Below are 17,995 nucleotides of genomic sequence, written 5' to 3'. Positions count from 1 at the left end.
ATCACAAAAAACCTTTTGAAGTATTATCAATATTTTAGCAATAGAAATTTCATCCCGCCAATAAAATTCAATGCAATTTCTTTGCTCACCAAATCAGACATAGTTAAATTCGCCAAACTAACTTTTTGCTGTTCACAAAATACGTGCTATTAGACAAATTCAGATATTGACATACAATTTGACACAGCTATCAGTGACAGTTCTACCAAACTAAAAAAAAAAATTGCCAGAATTAAAGCTCACGTATTTTAAATTAAAAAAATCAACTTATATTTTTATCATAAACAAGGTCATTTTTTAATCATATTAGTATAATTTTTCAAAAAGTCTTTTGAAGCATTAATCTAATAGGTAAAGTAATTTCATTTGAGAAGCAAAATTATCCGTAGAAAATGAAGTTCTGGGGCCAATGCTTATAGAAACGCAATGTTGAATTTTGAATGCGGCCGAAATGCGATCGCTCAGGTTGTAAAAATTATTCATGATAGGTGTAAATTTGAAATTAGTATTTTCTAAAAAATCCAAAAAGAAGTAATGCGATGAAAAAAAAGGCTAAAATGATTAAAAATACCAATGTAGATAAGTGCCGAACAAGAGGAAGACTGAAAAATACATTTTATGCCCAAACCCAAAAAAATTTTGAAGATGGACGTGTCAAAAGCCGAAATAATGCGTGCGTGTATGAGAAAGTGTACGCATGTAAAAGGGAGGTATTTGCAAAGAAGAAATGTAGGCGTGATGGTTTGTTTGCTGTTTGTTTTAAAATCCGTAACTTTTAATACAAAAATTAGAAAATATTTCGCGAGCATCTTTGTGGTCACATCTTCATTAAAATTTTAATTATAATATGTTTATTAATTATAATATTATAAATCTAACAGCTGTAAACTCAAAAATATTACTTCGCTCCTTTCATATTCAGCGTGACTAGACTAAGGGTTTGTTAATTTAAATGCGTGTTTCGGTAAAATATATGTCCCGGGTTTAAATTCACATTATTTAAATGTTACGCGGGCAAAGGGCGAACGGCAAACATCTTTTAGAAAATGCGAAGCGTGAAACCCTTCACGAAAATTTAATAGTAATAACAAATTTTAATTATATTTCAAGAAAGCATAAATAATCTGACATTAAGCTTCTTAAAAACTTGGGAATTTTTAAATTATTTTTTTTAGATCTATTTTTTTAATGAGAGTTGCAGTACTATTCCCCTTGCTTATAATGTACAAGGTTTATATTTCACAAGTGGATTTTTTTCCCTGGCTAAGAAGTTTTGGGAAAAGGAGAGGATTTTGGCTGTAAACCTTTATAGGAATCTATTTAAATACATTAAAGAAAATAATAAAAAGTCACTTTACTTTTTGAGGCCAATTATAGTTGTTTTTTTTTTCAAAAAAAAAAAAAATTACGTTCTTATGATTTACGCCAATATTTCAATTTTGTGGCCATTTTGAACGAGTTGTAAACAACGTACTATAGCAAAATGGGAATTTAGTAGCGGTAGAGTGAGGACTTCTAAATATATTATCTTCTCTAATATGTTATTCATCTCTGTTGTATTATGTTAATATTAACAGCTCCCTGGGGGTTGAATCCAGTCCCTGTCTACAAAAATTTGGACAAACTCAAAGCATTGTTTAAACAGTTCTTTAGTCGCTCTTAGATAAGGAAGTTCACAAACTAACTTTAATATTTTTTTTTGCTGAATTATTTCATTTTGAATATCCATTTATCGCATTTAATTTAATAGTAACATAAACGTCTATATTAAAAAAAATACAAACCAAAATTTTATTCAAAGTACTAAGTAATTACTTTTTCGTCTGTGGTTACTATTTACTGAATATTTTTATTAGGTATCACAAAATCCTGTCCAGTGGGACTAGTGAGTCACAATTTGTTTTTGTTCTTCTACAACTGTTGTTAGGCTTACATTTTATCACAATTTTTCTATAAGTTTAATATTACATGATTTACAACATAAAAAAACTCTCATTTACATCTAGTCATTATCATTTCCTTTCCGTACCTTATGGTGCATAAGACACTGCACGGGTACACTAATTGCTGCGTATCTCATTTTTGTTACGTGAAGGTACGATGATCTGTCTTACGCTTCAGATACCAGTTCAGGACTTTCGTGGGAAAAAACAATTTTAAATGGATATTTCATATCAACCATGTCGGAAATCGAACCCGAGACCTCTTGCAGGGTAGGCCAATGCACAGACCATTACATCGCAAGGCCGACTTAAAATCTAGTAGTTAACCTAAAATTCGTCTTTAAACACAGAAATGTAGAATAGTGGAATTTTCCAGTGCCCCCCTGTCACATTTATTCAAGTAATAATTAAGCAGAATAAATTGACGGTTTGACTTTTTTTAAAAGCAGTATAAAAAAATCTCCCATACAAATGCGAATCGTGGCACCTCAGTAGGACCCAAAACAGCGAAGTTATGAGTTTTTACATTAGGTATATTAGCAAAATCTTGGGTGTGCAGTGGTTTGAATTTGCAAGTAATGAAGCAATAAGAGAACGGACGCATCAAACTCCAGTGACAACTGTCATCAAGCGGAGGCGATAAGGTTGGCTTGGCCATGTGCTCCAGATGCGTCCTGAGAGCCTTAACCACGCTTGTTTCTTTACAAGGTATCAGGTTCTCGAGGTACTGGACGTCCACAGCTGACTGTTGGTCGGCAGTTTGTGTCAGAACTACGGGACGTGAACCTGACATTGGAGGAAACACAGGAGCTGGCAGCCGACAGAGATTCCTAGAGGATCTTCTTGGACACCATTTACTCCAACTAGGGAGTGGACACGGAATTATGATGATGATAGCAAAGTAGTTATTTATCTTGTTTCAAAAAATGTTTCACTATTGTATGAATTTCGATGACATAGTTACATATTAAAATTGATCAATTTCTGGAAACAAATGTCCCGCCAGTTACAATAGAATGCTCCCACAGTATTTGGGCCTCGTGGCCTGTTGTGGTGCAAAAAAAAACATGAACGTGTATTTAACACTTTGCCGAATAAGATTCGAATTCACAATAAAAAGGCGCATGGAAGATTTCACCAAGTCAGCGCAAATAAGGATACGCCCTTTTTGCAGTGTCATTGTATAAAATTTATTGGTTTCTGAACCAAATTTATGCGGTCAAAGTTTTCGTGTAACGCCGCACATATCGTACCAGATATTGATAGGAAATGTCTAGAATGTCTTCTTTTTGTCTCGTACGAAAATTTATTGCGGCCCACACCGTTTTTACATTTTTCATGTCGCGTCCATGTATTGCTGTTTTTTTTTATTTAAATCTGTGTCCAGGCGAATGACTTAAACACCTATGTCGGTAAAAGTACGCACATGTTTGTAAATAAATAATATTTTCTATCTGCACAATTTACGGTATATTCTAATAAACCAATGTATTTTATTATTATCTGTTTGTATCTGTGGAGTTTATTTACTAGAAATGGAATGACTGGCAAAGATATTGAAAGGAAGTTAAGTGCCGGAAACAGAGTGAACAGTGTACTGAAATCAAACTTGGCAAAAAAACATTTGTCGCAAGAGGCAAAATTAGCAGTTCAAAATGGAGTCCTAGTCCCGGCTCTGATGTATGAGAGTGAAGTATGGACTTTAAAAAACAGGGATAAAAAAAGGCTGAATGCTGTCGAAATACGATCTCTCAGGCAAATGTGTGGTAAAACCATGTACGATAGATGCACAAGGCTGTGATAGGCATTTTCGACAAAATCAAGAAAGGAGCTGTGCGCTGGTTTGGACATGTACAACGAATACACAGCAAAAGAACGGCTAAAAATGTTTACAATGCCAATATTGATGGATTCATAAATAGAAGAAGACCGAGAAAGATATGGCGTGACCGAGTCCAACAAATACTTGAAGATGGACATGTCAAAAGTCGGAATAATCAGCGCGCGTGCATGAGAAGATGTATGAATTTAGAGGAAGCGAGGTATGTATGCAAAGATAGAGTGATGTGGCATTCTATCCTCTCGGGGAAACCCTTACGGGGAAACGGCGTGATGGTTTGTTGTTGTTATCTATAAATGTCGAAGAGGGTTTTTACATGATTAGAATTTAAAAAAACAGGCGTTTTATGATATTACAAGTTAATATTTAATATTGTTTAAATAACCAAATGCGTTATAATTATAATTGACTCATTTACTTGTTCTTTCACAATTCATTTTTTACTTTTTTTACATTGAAGATAATGATGTAATATGCACTGAGGTGTCCAGTGCCGCGGGAGGCATATTTTATTATTTTGAAACATGCCTAATCTTATAAAATCATAATTACAAACACATTTCAAAAAAATAAAAACACATTCAGCTCACAAATAAAACACTTAATATAAAAATATATTTCGCCTGATCCACTGATCATTTCGTGCGCATACCACCCCCATTATCCATATCTTAATAGCGATAAGTTTTAAATTTATTAAAACAACAATTTAAATAATATAATAAAGTATTATGCTTTATAGAAATATAGATCAACTACTGCATAAAAGTAGGCAGTTACATAATTTAACGTGTTTAACAATTGCGAAATTTTACAGAAAAACAATTAGTTTAAAAACAACGATCTCGGATTCGTGAGTCCGCAAGTCTAGGGGAACACAACTTGGTCTAACATTTTAATAATTCTTATTTTTAAATGTTGGCATTACGCTGAAGTTATTTATAATATTAATTATTAAATTATCTTTTTTCTTTTATAAGGAACCTTTTAAGAAACAAAAATTCAGAATAATTAGTCAAGATTATTCTACAAACGTTACTGTAATTTATTATTTTAATATGACTTATAAGTTAACAAATTATGTATTCAAATGTGCTTATCCCTAGAGATTAGGGATGCTTATACCTAATGCGTAATCTGTAAATAGAGTACTCCTACCAAAATTAGAGGATAAGTGGGGTTGGGAGACAAACCTTTGTCACCCTTTATGCCAATGATAAGATTTTATCCCTTAAATGTAATTAAAGGCTGACACTTGTTTTTGCAGATCATCTTTGTAATATGTCGTGTTTTGTTTTTATATTATGTAAGGATCCCCGTCCTTGTAATTTTTGTTAGAAGAGTTAATTTTAAATAAAAAACAAGTTATTTTACCACTGTTTCATCCATGAAGACGGAAACTGACTGATTTAATGTTTCTTTTAAGATAGTAAATGGCATGTTTGACTCTCCTGACTCGCTAAATATGAAATAATTCCGAATACCTGTTAAAACTACTAGACAGAATGTGCCATTTCATATAGATATTGCTGCTACTAATAATGCTATTAATTAATCTATTCCAAGATTGCACAGTCTAGGGAACCAGATCAGTTATATTGTCATTTTTCACATTGGGCAAATGAAGTTTAAACTTGCTACGAGTATTACAGAAATAATTTAGGATTTTGACTGGTGTTTAAGTATTTATGTTTATTTGTAAAAAGATAAAAAGAAATGTATAAATAAATACACGTCTAATGTATTTATAAACGTATGACTAGATATTTGTTTTTTATAGTTATTAAAATTCAAAAATATATTTTTTTAATTTTTAATGTTAAATTTTTTTTAATGTTTATTATTTTGTTTCTTTTTATATATTATTTTTAAAACGGTTGATCACCTTTAAGCTCTTATCGGGAGACAATTAGTATTATACCTAGGGCACTTAATATACATTGCATTAATACCAACAAATCAATGATTTATGATTTTTGCTAATTTAAATATACCGCGTTATCTTTATTTTTATTATTATTATTTTATTTTTTTAACCTAAGTTTTTATATAGAACAATGTATAAAACAACTGTGTAATATGTATAAATATATTGTTGTTATATTATATCATGATTTCATAATAGAACACTGTTATGTTAAATTTATTTATGTTTATAAAAGGTATTTGTGTCGTGTCACTAATAAATGAATAAATAAATAATTACAAGCCTTTCGATAAATCTGGTTAATAAGATTTTTAAAAAAATGGATAGCTTATTTAATAATAAGATAAATAAATAATTAAACGTTGTTATGCAGAAAGCAGGCATCCATAAAAAAATGAAACTGAGATAAAAGCACTTTTGTGAAAAGAGTGAATCATCAAGTCCACATAAGAGTTAGAATTTTTTTGACTTTATCAAACGATAAACAATGAGTATTTTAAAAAATATTATAAACAAAAATCTTATTATGTATTTGACCAGTTTCCATGATTTTTAAAGTACCATAAGATTTTTCTGGTACTGTGGGTGTTTTCTGCAAATTGAGATATGCCATTTTTATACCATCATACACGTGGACGTATTTAGTTAACACGATAAAAATAAAATAGGAATTAATTCATTACTTACGTAAACCTTGACAAAGAAGCTTGTTTGCTTTGAAACCGGTGAGTGGAAAAAAACATAAAAAAATAGCGGTTGAAAACAACGTTGTTTTATTTATTTTATTGTAATTAATAACCACAAAGTTAGTGCTTCAAATATAAAATTTAAATTACAATTTGATTTACATGTAGTTTTTGTGGGTAGCTTCACACATAAACCAAAATAACGATCGATCTAGAAAATATAAAAACAGAAAACACGACATTTAGCTTCTTTAATATAACTACTAGCCCAATTGAAATCATTGAAACTATAAATCTACTAAAAGCATCAAATTAATCAGGTTCTGATGGTATTGGCTCTGTTGTACTGAAGCATTTAAAATTAATTATTGCACAGCCTCTCTCTTAAATTTTTCACCTTAGCTTAAGTTCTGGCACATTTCCTTCTTCCTTAAAAAAAATTAATGTAGTTCTCATTCAAAAAAAAGGAGACAGAGTATATATTGCCAACTATCGACCAATATCATAACTTAACACAATCTCTAAAATTATAAAAAAAATAGTTTAAAAAAGAAGTTCAGAATACATAGACATCAATAATATTCTTTCAGAAAATCAGTGCGGATTTCAAAAAGGAATAGGTACAGATACGGCAATCTCCGGTAAAACAGATCTTTTTTCTAAATATGAAGAAATGTGTTTTATTTTGTTTAAATTTAGCAAAAGCTTTCGACACGATATCAAATAAAATCATGTTTAAACGTGTGTCAAATATAAATTTCCAAGAAAATTTACTAAATTGGTTAAAAAGCTATTTATGTAGTAGAACACAACAAGTAAAAATAGATATTATTACTAGCGAAGAAAAAAACATTGATTTTTGTGTACCACAAGGTAGTATTTTGGGGCCGATTTTATTTATTTTGTAAGTTAATGATTTATGTCTGACACATATAAAACATTGTTACATGCATTTGCAGATGACACTGCTCTAATTTTTACTTGTAACAAATGGGATGAAACTTATTCTGCGGCTCAAAACGGTGTCAATATAATTAAAATATTGCTGGATAACAATCTCTTAACTTTAAATACTGACAGAACAAAATATATAACATTTAGAAAAACCACAGTGGGACAACTGAAACAAAACTTCCAATTTAAAATATGCTCTGAAATACTTGAATCAGTACACCATATAAAATATTTGGGAATAATTATTGATAAATATTTTAAATGGACATATTCCATATCTTCAAGTCAATTTGTAAAATCTTATCCCTAACTAAACTCAAACAACTGTATTTAATTTTATCTAACTCAATTATAACTTATGGCATAATAGGATGGGGAGGTACATATTAAAACCTCTTGAATCTGCTCAAAAATCAATCATTAAAATAATTTTTAAAAAGCCCCTTAAGATACCCCAGCGTTAAGTTATTTGAAGAATTTGAGATCTTAGATATAAGGCAATTATATATTTTTAGAATAACAATATTTGTGAAAGACAATTATTCTATCAAATCCCAAAAGAAACACTCCCTCACTACCAGAATTCAAGCAAGAGGATGGGTCATCGGGTCTATTACAAACTCTGAATTCAGGCAAAGAAATTTCAGGTTTCTGGGCCCACAAATATTTAATATGTTACCTAAAGATTGCAAATCCATGACCCGGATTCAATTAATTTTTTTTTTAAAAATGGTTACTGGGTTAAGGTTGAGAAAAATTGGAAAATTTACTTAAAATACATTCCTAAATAATAAATTAATATTGTTTAATTGTATAGTAAATTAACAAGCAGGTAGTAATGTTATTGATTATTTTTTGCATAGAAATGTCTGCCTTAAAACAGGTTGTACCTAGTTAAGCAGACTAGACATGATCCAGAGAAATTTTTTACCTATGTGTGTATGTAGTAGATAAAGTAATTGTTTTATTTGTTAATAAACTGTGATCATTATTATTATTATTATTGTTACACTACAACTTACCTACAGGAAAACTAAATCTTTACAGTGAATTAATTCTCCTTTGATTTCCTTTTTCATAATATTAACACCAAGATTTCATAGAATCAAAACTACTCGTTCGAATTTCTCATTCTATTTAACATTAATTGTAAGATAAATTAATTATTTATTTCGCGCGATTACAAGACGAAACCCCTTCCCATACATTTTAATGACTATAATTCAGCCAAAGCTAAACAAAATTCTTTAATTGAAAATATTTCATTTAAATACGAGTATTTTTCTGAATAAAATTTAACAAAAAGCTGGCCAAATTTGTTGTTGCGTCAGCTTTCTTACGTAAAGTTTCCGAACATTTCTAGTTAATGGAATGCATTATTAAAACTTCGGTAATACAACTCGAATAAAAGTTATTTTGATTTCATATCTAACTCAAACTATTTCAGTATGTAGTTTGTATCGTGACTGATATCACAACAAATGATTTGAATAAACTTCTCCGTTGAGTTGACACAGAAACCCCTACAACTTATTACAACTTTCTTGAAACTCGTAAATAAAAATCCCTCGAATTGTGACAAATATTGAACGACGGTATTTGCCTAATTTAGAAGTTTAAGCAAGCGTCGGATCAGCAAAATAAATTCTCCTATTTACGACATGCACAGCAAAAACCACAAAACTTTTTGAGATTATTGGCAGAAGTTCGCAACCTTAGAAAAAGAGGATTATGCTCTTACTTCAATTAATTTATTTATCAAACATCTAATCCAAAATAACATACAAGTTTTATATCAACGTACATATGTATAATACTTTTTCCTTGATGAATGGTTTTTCCTGTCTATAGTTCGGGTAGGTATATTTTTATTTTGTTTATTGTTACTAATTGTTTAATTATTAATTATTTTTTTTGCGTATGCATATTGAATCTAAGAACACAAAATATTTAAAAAGAAGGAAATATCTAGGAATCCAAAACATTCGACAAGCTGGCTTTGTTTGAACATTCACATTTCTTCTACCAATAAAAAATATCTTCAGGTGTTGCTAAGTTGTAGACGAAATAATTCAGATGGATGAATCTCACTCACTTCAATAAAGTTTTCAAGTCTTTCACATCTCGAAAATCAACAGATGGAAGATTTAAAGAAATGTAGATGCTCAAACGTAGGCATAATGGTAAATGTTACATTGTGTCACTTAAAACCAATGACAAATTACGTATCCTGTTATTTTGGTGTATTATTATTATCTATTACTCTTTCTGAAATTATTTTTTCAATTATTTTAAATATATGTCCTATATCTATACATTTCTATCTCACATTTATCGTAATTTTTTATTTTTTTTTATTTTTAATTTTAATTTTCTTATTTCATTTTATCATATGTTATTAAACATTTACAATTTGCTTTTTTTTCTAACATGTTTCTTATTTACTTTAAATGCTTACTAAGATTTATTTTTTTGTGCGTATTTTTAAACCTTACTATTAATGTTACATTACATACATATTTTTCTATTTTTTCGAAATGCTCTTTTGGTTTCTACAAGACTTTATAAATATAAATATATCGTGTTTAAATATGTCGTACATCACCTGCTAAGTCTTTATTTAAGAGGTTTGTCAGCAGGTAGGAAAGAAAGTATAAGGAAAAAAGTTGTGAATAATACACTACCAAATGAGCGAAAATCTTTATTGGATGTTTTTCTTGCAACTGGCGGAAATCGAACCCCTCGATGCCAGTTTCACAGTTTGCCGTCTAACCAACTAACCATGTTAATACTTCCCTGTATTCTCTTGTGCGTTTTGTAAAATTAATTAAATAAAAAAATACAAAAAGAAGAACCATGGTAATACTTAAGTTTTTGTAGATTTAAGACAAACGGATCAATTTTCAGTAATTAGTTTAAATTTCGCAGTCCGTTGAATAATTATCTACATTTCTTGTGACCCTTAAAGCATCCCGAAAACTTTTCGAGAAAATAATTAAACCATGCCAACCGTTGTGCTTTCCAATTCATCGCTTAATTATTCTTCCACCTGTTTTATTAATAAGACAACTTAGGAGGAAGTTTTCTCAACCGGCTTGAAGGAAGTTCTCAAAAATTGATCCAATTCAACAAACGGTCTGCAAAAATATTTTTAAATCCTAGAAATTCATCAACCGGAATTTGATTGGATCAGAAAAAAACTTTTAATTGACTATTAAGTGAAAAAACAGATTTAATTTATTTTTATTAAAATATGCCTCTATGAATATTTTCAAACAATTAATTCAATAACATACATTTATTGAGACACCCGTCCCTATTCTATTGGAATAAAAATTAATGAGGATTGGTTAAATGTCTAAAGAAAGATATTCACTTCAGACGTTTCATTGTGGGCAAAGCTCACCAGTATACTAAGAGGTAAATCAATATCTAATCGATTTCAGTTACTAGGATTCATCTTTATTTGCTTCTATCTCCAGCACTTCTGGAGATTTTCTGAAAAGAGATGTCAGTCACAGTTGTCATTTCGTTTCATCTCGTTCCACGGAATCGAGATTCTTCGATTATTCTCCCACGATTATCTCCACTAAAATGTCTCTATTTTACTGAGATTCCCCAGGTTATGCTTGGTCACAACAGTTTAAATACCAAAATGGGTGTGTATTAAACTACGAATTTCTTTTGATTGTTGCACAGTATTGTTGACATCCCTGGAATGAGTTTTTCCCTTAAACATCATCAACATAGGCTGTTTCACATTCCAATATACCAACCACCCTGTCAATGGTTATGCCTGTTAGAAGTGATACCTCCATGTTCAATATTACTCCAGGCATGTATATTTTTCACGTCTCCGAAGGAGTCTTTCGATGCTATGCTATCTATATTATATTACTAGCGGACCCGACAGACGTTGTCCTGCTCGAACGTTGGCTTGCCCGTTTTTACCTTGAAAAAAGGCTTTTTATTGATAAATAGGTACCTAGGTACTTGTTTGAGATTAAATTCCAAAACTAAAAATTGTTAATATTCAAATATTGAATTTAAGTAGGTACCTCGGTACTTGTTTATGGTTGAATTCCAAAACATAAAATAAATATTTTTTTCAAATGTGGCATTCTTTTTGCAAACGCCAAACTCCGGTCTTTTAACCAACAAAGGAGTGTACTTATGTAGGAATACGTTTTAATTATGGTTTAATTTTTATATTATTTTTGCATTAACAAAAATCCAGTAAAAATAAATAAATGGCTAGAAATTATAAGGAATTTAAGGAAAGAATCTGATTGAGATCCACAAAAAACAAATGCTGTTTGTAAACATTCAAAATCAATGTACGCAAAAAAACAACATCTATCCATTTTTTTAAATGCATTCTCCTCAAATGCAACCCTGGTAGATCGGTGAATAAAACATTTATGCTCCTTTTTTTTTTTTACATATAAGATTGAAGACTTTAATATCTACAAACACGCACAGCGCAAAGATCTATATTTATCTGAAAACCGCACGTAAATCGGTTAAGCCGTTAAGGAGAAGTTTAATGACATCACACGTACAGAGAAACTATTTATATATAAATATGTACCTACGTGTTTTTAAAAAATAAATTACTTTTTTCATTACTATAAGCCAAAATTGAGATGTAATATTTTGAAATATGCGCACAATAAACAATAAACAAAATGCGCACAATAAATATCAATAAACAAATCAATTGAAATTTAAAAAAAAAAAATATTGTGTATTTGACCCAGCAACATAGTTTGATATATTTTTTTATGTTTTTTGTCACAGGTTTCCTGGGTAAGACATCGGGATATTCACCTCTTAACTGTTGGGAGGTCTACCTATACTTCAGATCTAAGGTTCCAAGCTATTCATCACCCACAAACAGAAGATTGGACACTACAGGTAATTAATTATTTCATACAACTTTCGACTTTGTGAGTGAATGCTCTTGAAAATAAACAGTATACATGTTTTATGAAAAATATAAAAATAGTCATACTTAAATTTAAATCTTTTATTGACTAAAAATAACCACTGACTGATTTCAATGTTTGGTAACTAATACTACCACCACACCAAAAAAATTAGGCATTGAATATGGAATGCCACGCGTGTCTATCCTAATAAATAATCCTAGATTTTTTCAAATTCATTCGAGTCCTTTGATTGTCTCTGCTTTAGTTAAACTTCACAAATATCAATGGAAGGGAGAATCGAAAAAATATGGATATTTAAACATGTGCAGAATAGTGAATGCTACACAGAGTGTAAATTGACAAGCTTTACCAGCCAATCACAGGTCAGAAGCCATGCACTCCGTACTGCTTTCTCTGAAGTATTATCTATCTCTGTTATATGAAGTTGTTTATTATAATTATTCCCTCAGAGAGTATTAATCCATTCCTCGACTACAAATATTTGGACGGATCTAAAAAAATTACATCATTTGTTTTTACATTTATTTTTTATTGATTTATTTTATTGATGTATTTTATTGATTCATGTAAAAATACATATTTTACGTATCCCTAACTTTATGAGGCCAAAAACCCTGTGTTGAGTTGAGATACAACAAAATAGAAATTGAAAAAACAAACAAACAAACAAACCATCACGCTGTTTCCCCATAAGGGTAGGCAGAGAGGATAGAACGCCACAACACTCTATCTTTGCATACAGATCTCGCTTCCTCTACATTCATACATCTTCTCATGCACGCGCGCCGATTATTCCGACTTTTGACATGTCCATCTTTAAGTATTTGTTGGATTTGGTCATGCCATGTCTTTCTCGGTCTTCCTCTATTTCTGCATCCATCAACATTCGCATTGTAAATATTCTTAGCCGTTTTCTCGCTGTCCATTCGTTTTACATGTCCAAACCAGCGCAGAACTCCTTTCTTGATTTTGTCGATAATGCTTGTCTCAGCCTTACATAATGTACGGATCTCAACATTTGTGCATTTATCGTACATAGTTTTACCACACATTCGCCTGAGAAATCGCATTTCGACAGCATTCAGCTTACTTTCATCCCTGTTTTTCCAAGTCCATACTTCGCTCCCATACATCAGGGATGGGACCAGGACTCCGTTGTGAACTGCCAATTTTGCCTCTTGTGACAATCATTTATTTGCCAAGGTCGATTTAAGTGCACCGTTCACTCTGTTCCCGGCACTCACCCTCCTTTCAATATCTTTCTCAGTCATTCCATCCCTAGTGAACATACTTCCCAGATACACAAATTCCTCTACTTGTTTTAGTATAACTCCATTCACAGTGATTTCACATTTAGTCATACTTTCATTTCTTTCAAAAACCATCACATTCGATTTATCGACATTCATCAGCAAATCGCTTCTCTTGCATACATCGTAGACCTTTGTTACCAAGAATTGCAGTTCCTCTTTGTTATTAGCAAGGAGTACAGCATCGTCAGCATACAAAAGACAATTGACTTTTAAATCACCCATTTTTGCTCCCATTCTTAAGCCTTTCAGTTCTTTCATGCAGTTATCGATATACACGTTGAACAGCCATGGTGACATAACACATCCCTGCTTCACTCCTTTATGAATGTCAAACCACGATGTGTATGATCCATTTACCCTAACACATGCTGTGCTGTCTTTATACAGAGAAGCAATAGCACGTGTTAGATTTCCGCTTACTCCGTACTCCGATAACACCTTCCATAATTTTTCTCTGTCAACTCTATCAAACGCTTTTTGCAGATCGACAAATGCGCAGAAAAGCTTTTGGTTTTTAGCAAGAAATTTTTCTGTCATGTTTCGTAAAGCAAATATTTGATCCATACATCCTCTTCCATTCATAAAACCGCTCTGAATATCCCACACTCTATCCTTTGTAACTTTTCTTACTCTATCAATCAGTATTCTTCCATACATTTTGCCAACAGCGCTCAAAAGGCTGATTGCTCTATAATTTCCGCATTCTACTCTTGAACCTTTTCTCTTGTATAGAGGCATAACAACAGCCCTTCTCCAGTCTGGAGGAGTGTATTCCTTCTCTAAACATCGGTTGAAAAGTTTGTGAAGCCATACAAAAATTATTTCACCGCCCGCCTTTATAAATTCTGCAGCAACATTATCAAAACCTTGCGCTTTTCCATTCTTCATATATTTGGCAGCAATTCTTATTTCTTCCATTCTTATCTCTGTCGTACCATCATATGCATTTAAACTTACCTGAGGAGGTGCCGCAGTGCTTATATTTCCTGTATGTGTTTCATACACCTCCTCAAAGTATTCCTTCCATCTTGTTTTTATTCCACTATCATTTGTCACCATTTTCCCATCTTTACCTTTTATAGCTGTCATACATCCACTTTCATTACTGTTTCGGGAATTTTTCACCGCTTTCCAGAATATCTTTATATTTTCTTGGAAGTATTGAAAGTATGCATATTATTAAAGAATACCACAAATAATAAAATTTATGTAAACATAAATTTTAATAAACATCTGAACAACACTCTTAATAGTACCATATATAATGTCTCGCCGCAGTCTCCTGCAATGGTCTCATCCCTTAGACAAAACCCACACTTGTACACTTCTCTAGAAAATGGCCTTCGTTTTGGATAACTTAATATGTTATCCAAAACGAAACTTAATATGTATGGATCAAAAGAAATTTTAATTTTAAAATGCATTGATGTCCAAACCCAGTGTTTTTCTCATTCTATTTACTTTGTTTTTTAATATTAAAATTTAATAAAAGAAACAAATATTTACAGCATCAGAAAGGGAAAATATTTTTTAAAAAGAAAACGGAAGGTATTTAGTTCTATAATTGTGTGGTTTAAATCAAAATTTTACAAATATTCATCCTTCTGCCTATGCTTGAAGATCCCTATTTTTCAATTATTTCAGTTGTCATCTTTTAATTAACATTTTTGTTTCAATTTAATTTTATAAAACAATTTATTTGCACTCTTTTTTCAGGTTAGGTTCCCTCAGAAGCGTGACTCCGGGATATACGAATGCCAAGTTAGCACAACTCCGCCGACTGGACATTCGATGTTCTTATCTGTTGTTGGTAAATACAAATATTTTAAAAATATTTTAATGTAAGGATAAAACATCAGCAGTATGCAAAAATCAACACAGATTATTGCGATTAGTGAATTAATGCAAATTCCATTATTCAATGCCCTTTGCACAATTTGGTACAGTTAGGAGAATGACAGTTCAATAATTTCATGTACCTTTTTATTTTTTATTTTAAACTATTTTTTAGCATATTTTAAGATGTTTGGGCTTATTGGCAAACGGCAACCCAACCAACCGATGTAATAAAACGATAAAAGAATATTCCTTTCGAAACGTATGCAAGAAATAATAAAACAAAATGGATACAAAAATAGAACTTACAAAAGGTGTATATATATTAATGCATATTGAAACTATTCTTCTACTGGAAAAGTAAATAAACAAGAGAAATTAAGGCAGAACAAGGAGGTGTTCCTTTAGGCGTGAATCAAACAGAGATACCGTATCTTTAGTAGTGGATGGGAGATCATTTTAAAGTCGAGCAGCATGAATGGTATCAAGTTTGAAAGAATGATGGTCTTGGGAAATATGATCAAATTTCTAACTTTCATAGGCAACTAAAATGTCTTAAAATTGACTTAAGCTCTGAATTACTCAATTTGTTTTAACGACTTCAGAATACATGCATAAGTTATATGTTTTGTCTTAGAAAACATGATTACACATCTGATTATCTTAGACAATTTAAATGGCTCAAAATTAGACAGCGGAGAGACTCATCACTCCCTCTCACTTCTTTTCAGTGCACTTTATTCTCATATAAACTCATATACACCGCTGGAAAAATTATCTACGCTTACCAGTGCATGGTTAACCTCTTTGTTCTGATTCTAAAAGCACCGGTTCAATTCCCATCCACATTTTCTCTTTCTTCTCTAACTCGTATTGTGCCCATGCGACTCAATTCTGGAATCATCTCCCTCCCAAAAATGTATCTCAGTATCTTTATTTAAGTCAAGAAACACTTTCTTTATAAAAAAATCTATGCCCCTTTCCACTTTATTTGTTTTCCCATTGAGTGCTCGTATTGGTTTTATTGATTTGTATGCAAATATTGTTAATTTCAATTTTGTTCATTTTTAGATTTTTATATAATTTTATGTTGAATACTTTTTGAAGCTTTAATTATTTATCTATTACACTTTTATTTTTTTGGTTGGTTGAAAAAAATTGCCATTTGGCAGTAAGCATATTAATGTACAATTTATATTATGTACAAATTATGAAATAAGATGGAGGAATTAGCGTATGCATATGTGAGAGAAAAAGAGAATGTTCGAGACACTAACCACAGGACCACAACCCGATTTATCATTTTTAATCTTAATTAACAGTCCAAGGACCATAAAATATTGATGCTTATATACCTATTTCAAGTCAATTATTATGGACTGAACCCGAGGCCTGATTTATTAATAAAACCGGGTTGTGGCCTAGTGGAAGTGTCGCAGACTTAGGTTCCAATATTTGAACCCAGCTCTACTAAGTCAATTCCTGGAATTAAGTCATTTAAAACTATTTGTTTTTTTTTTCTAGATTTAAATATTTTAGTAAAATTATGAGAACGCAAATATTTATTTTTGAAAAATCGAAGCTTTTTTTGAACTTTTAAGTTTAATTGAAAAATGTTTTTAAAATAATGTAACATTAATTTTGTCTTTCAGAGCCAATAACTATTATTGTTGGTGGACCAGACTTGTACATCAACACGGGTAGCACCCTGAACTTGACTTGTATCGTGAGGCATTCTCCTGAGCCACCCCCTCATATTTTTTGGACCCACAACGCCGATGTAAGAACTTGATATTTTTAAATCATCAAATGTTTAACTTGCACGTTAGCTGTAAACATCGCTAGAACGTTCAACGAATAGTTTAGTCGAAAGCATCATTACAGCGTAAAACCAAAGCAGTGCAACTCACAAATTTACGACGATATAATTTACAGAATTTACATTTTATAAAAAAAACAAATTAATTACCTTTATAACGTAAAATATTTTTAAGTGAAAAAGTGATAATTTTAACAAAAGTGTCGTGTTAAAACTATGTTTAAACTTGTATTTTTTTTTCTTATCAGCGATCAAACATTCGTTTTTTTTTTATCAAATAAAAGTTGCGAATGTTTAGCTACATCCTAATCAGCTTAGGTTATTTTCTTTGTTTTATAAACATGAACCAACGTTTTATTAAATATAACAGATTAATTTTATTGAACAGGAACGATATTTTACACTTTTGAATAATCATTTAAATTAATTTTCATTGCTTTCAAAATGTCATGTCAGACATAACTCATCAAATGCATTTCTTAAAGAGCGTCTTTAAGTCATTCTCTATCGAAATATTAGCTTAATCCGAGTAAACTTTTCGTATAAATCTTTCGAGAAACCATTTCGAATGATTTCTCTCGAAATTTCAAGTCCGAATTGATATAATATCCGATTGTCTCGAAATCCATTTCGAATTAATATTTCAACAGTCAAAAAGTCAAGTGCGAATTAATATCTCGATTGACTTGAAAAATCATTAAGAATGAATTCTCTCGAGATGTCTT

General features: G+C 31.1%; 1 protein-coding gene across 1 annotated transcript in view; it reads left to right on the top strand.

Annotated features, from left to right (window-relative positions):
* Nucleotides 1–17,995, top strand: part of LOC148280389 (zwei Ig domain protein zig-8-like) — a 138,025-nt gene that overhangs the window by 77,051 nt on the left and 42,979 nt on the right. The window contains exons 4-6 of the mRNA XM_088228471.1: nucleotides 12,151–12,267; nucleotides 15,332–15,425; nucleotides 17,104–17,231. Of these exons, the coding sequence (XP_088084597.1) occupies nucleotides 12,151–12,267; nucleotides 15,332–15,425; nucleotides 17,104–17,231 (339 nt within the window). The remainder of the gene's footprint in view (nucleotides 1–12,150; nucleotides 12,268–15,331; nucleotides 15,426–17,103; nucleotides 17,232–17,995) is intronic.

Source organism: Micrasema longulum, unplaced genomic scaffold (assembly GCF_059751315.1).
Source record: "Micrasema longulum isolate JH-2025_06_02 unplaced genomic scaffold, ASM5975131v1 h1tg000584l, whole genome shotgun sequence".
NCBI lineage: Eukaryota > Metazoa > Arthropoda > Insecta > Trichoptera > Brachycentridae > Micrasema > Micrasema longulum.
The sequence above is the reverse complement of the archived record's forward strand: the minus strand, read 5'-3'. Positions and strand labels throughout refer to the sequence as shown.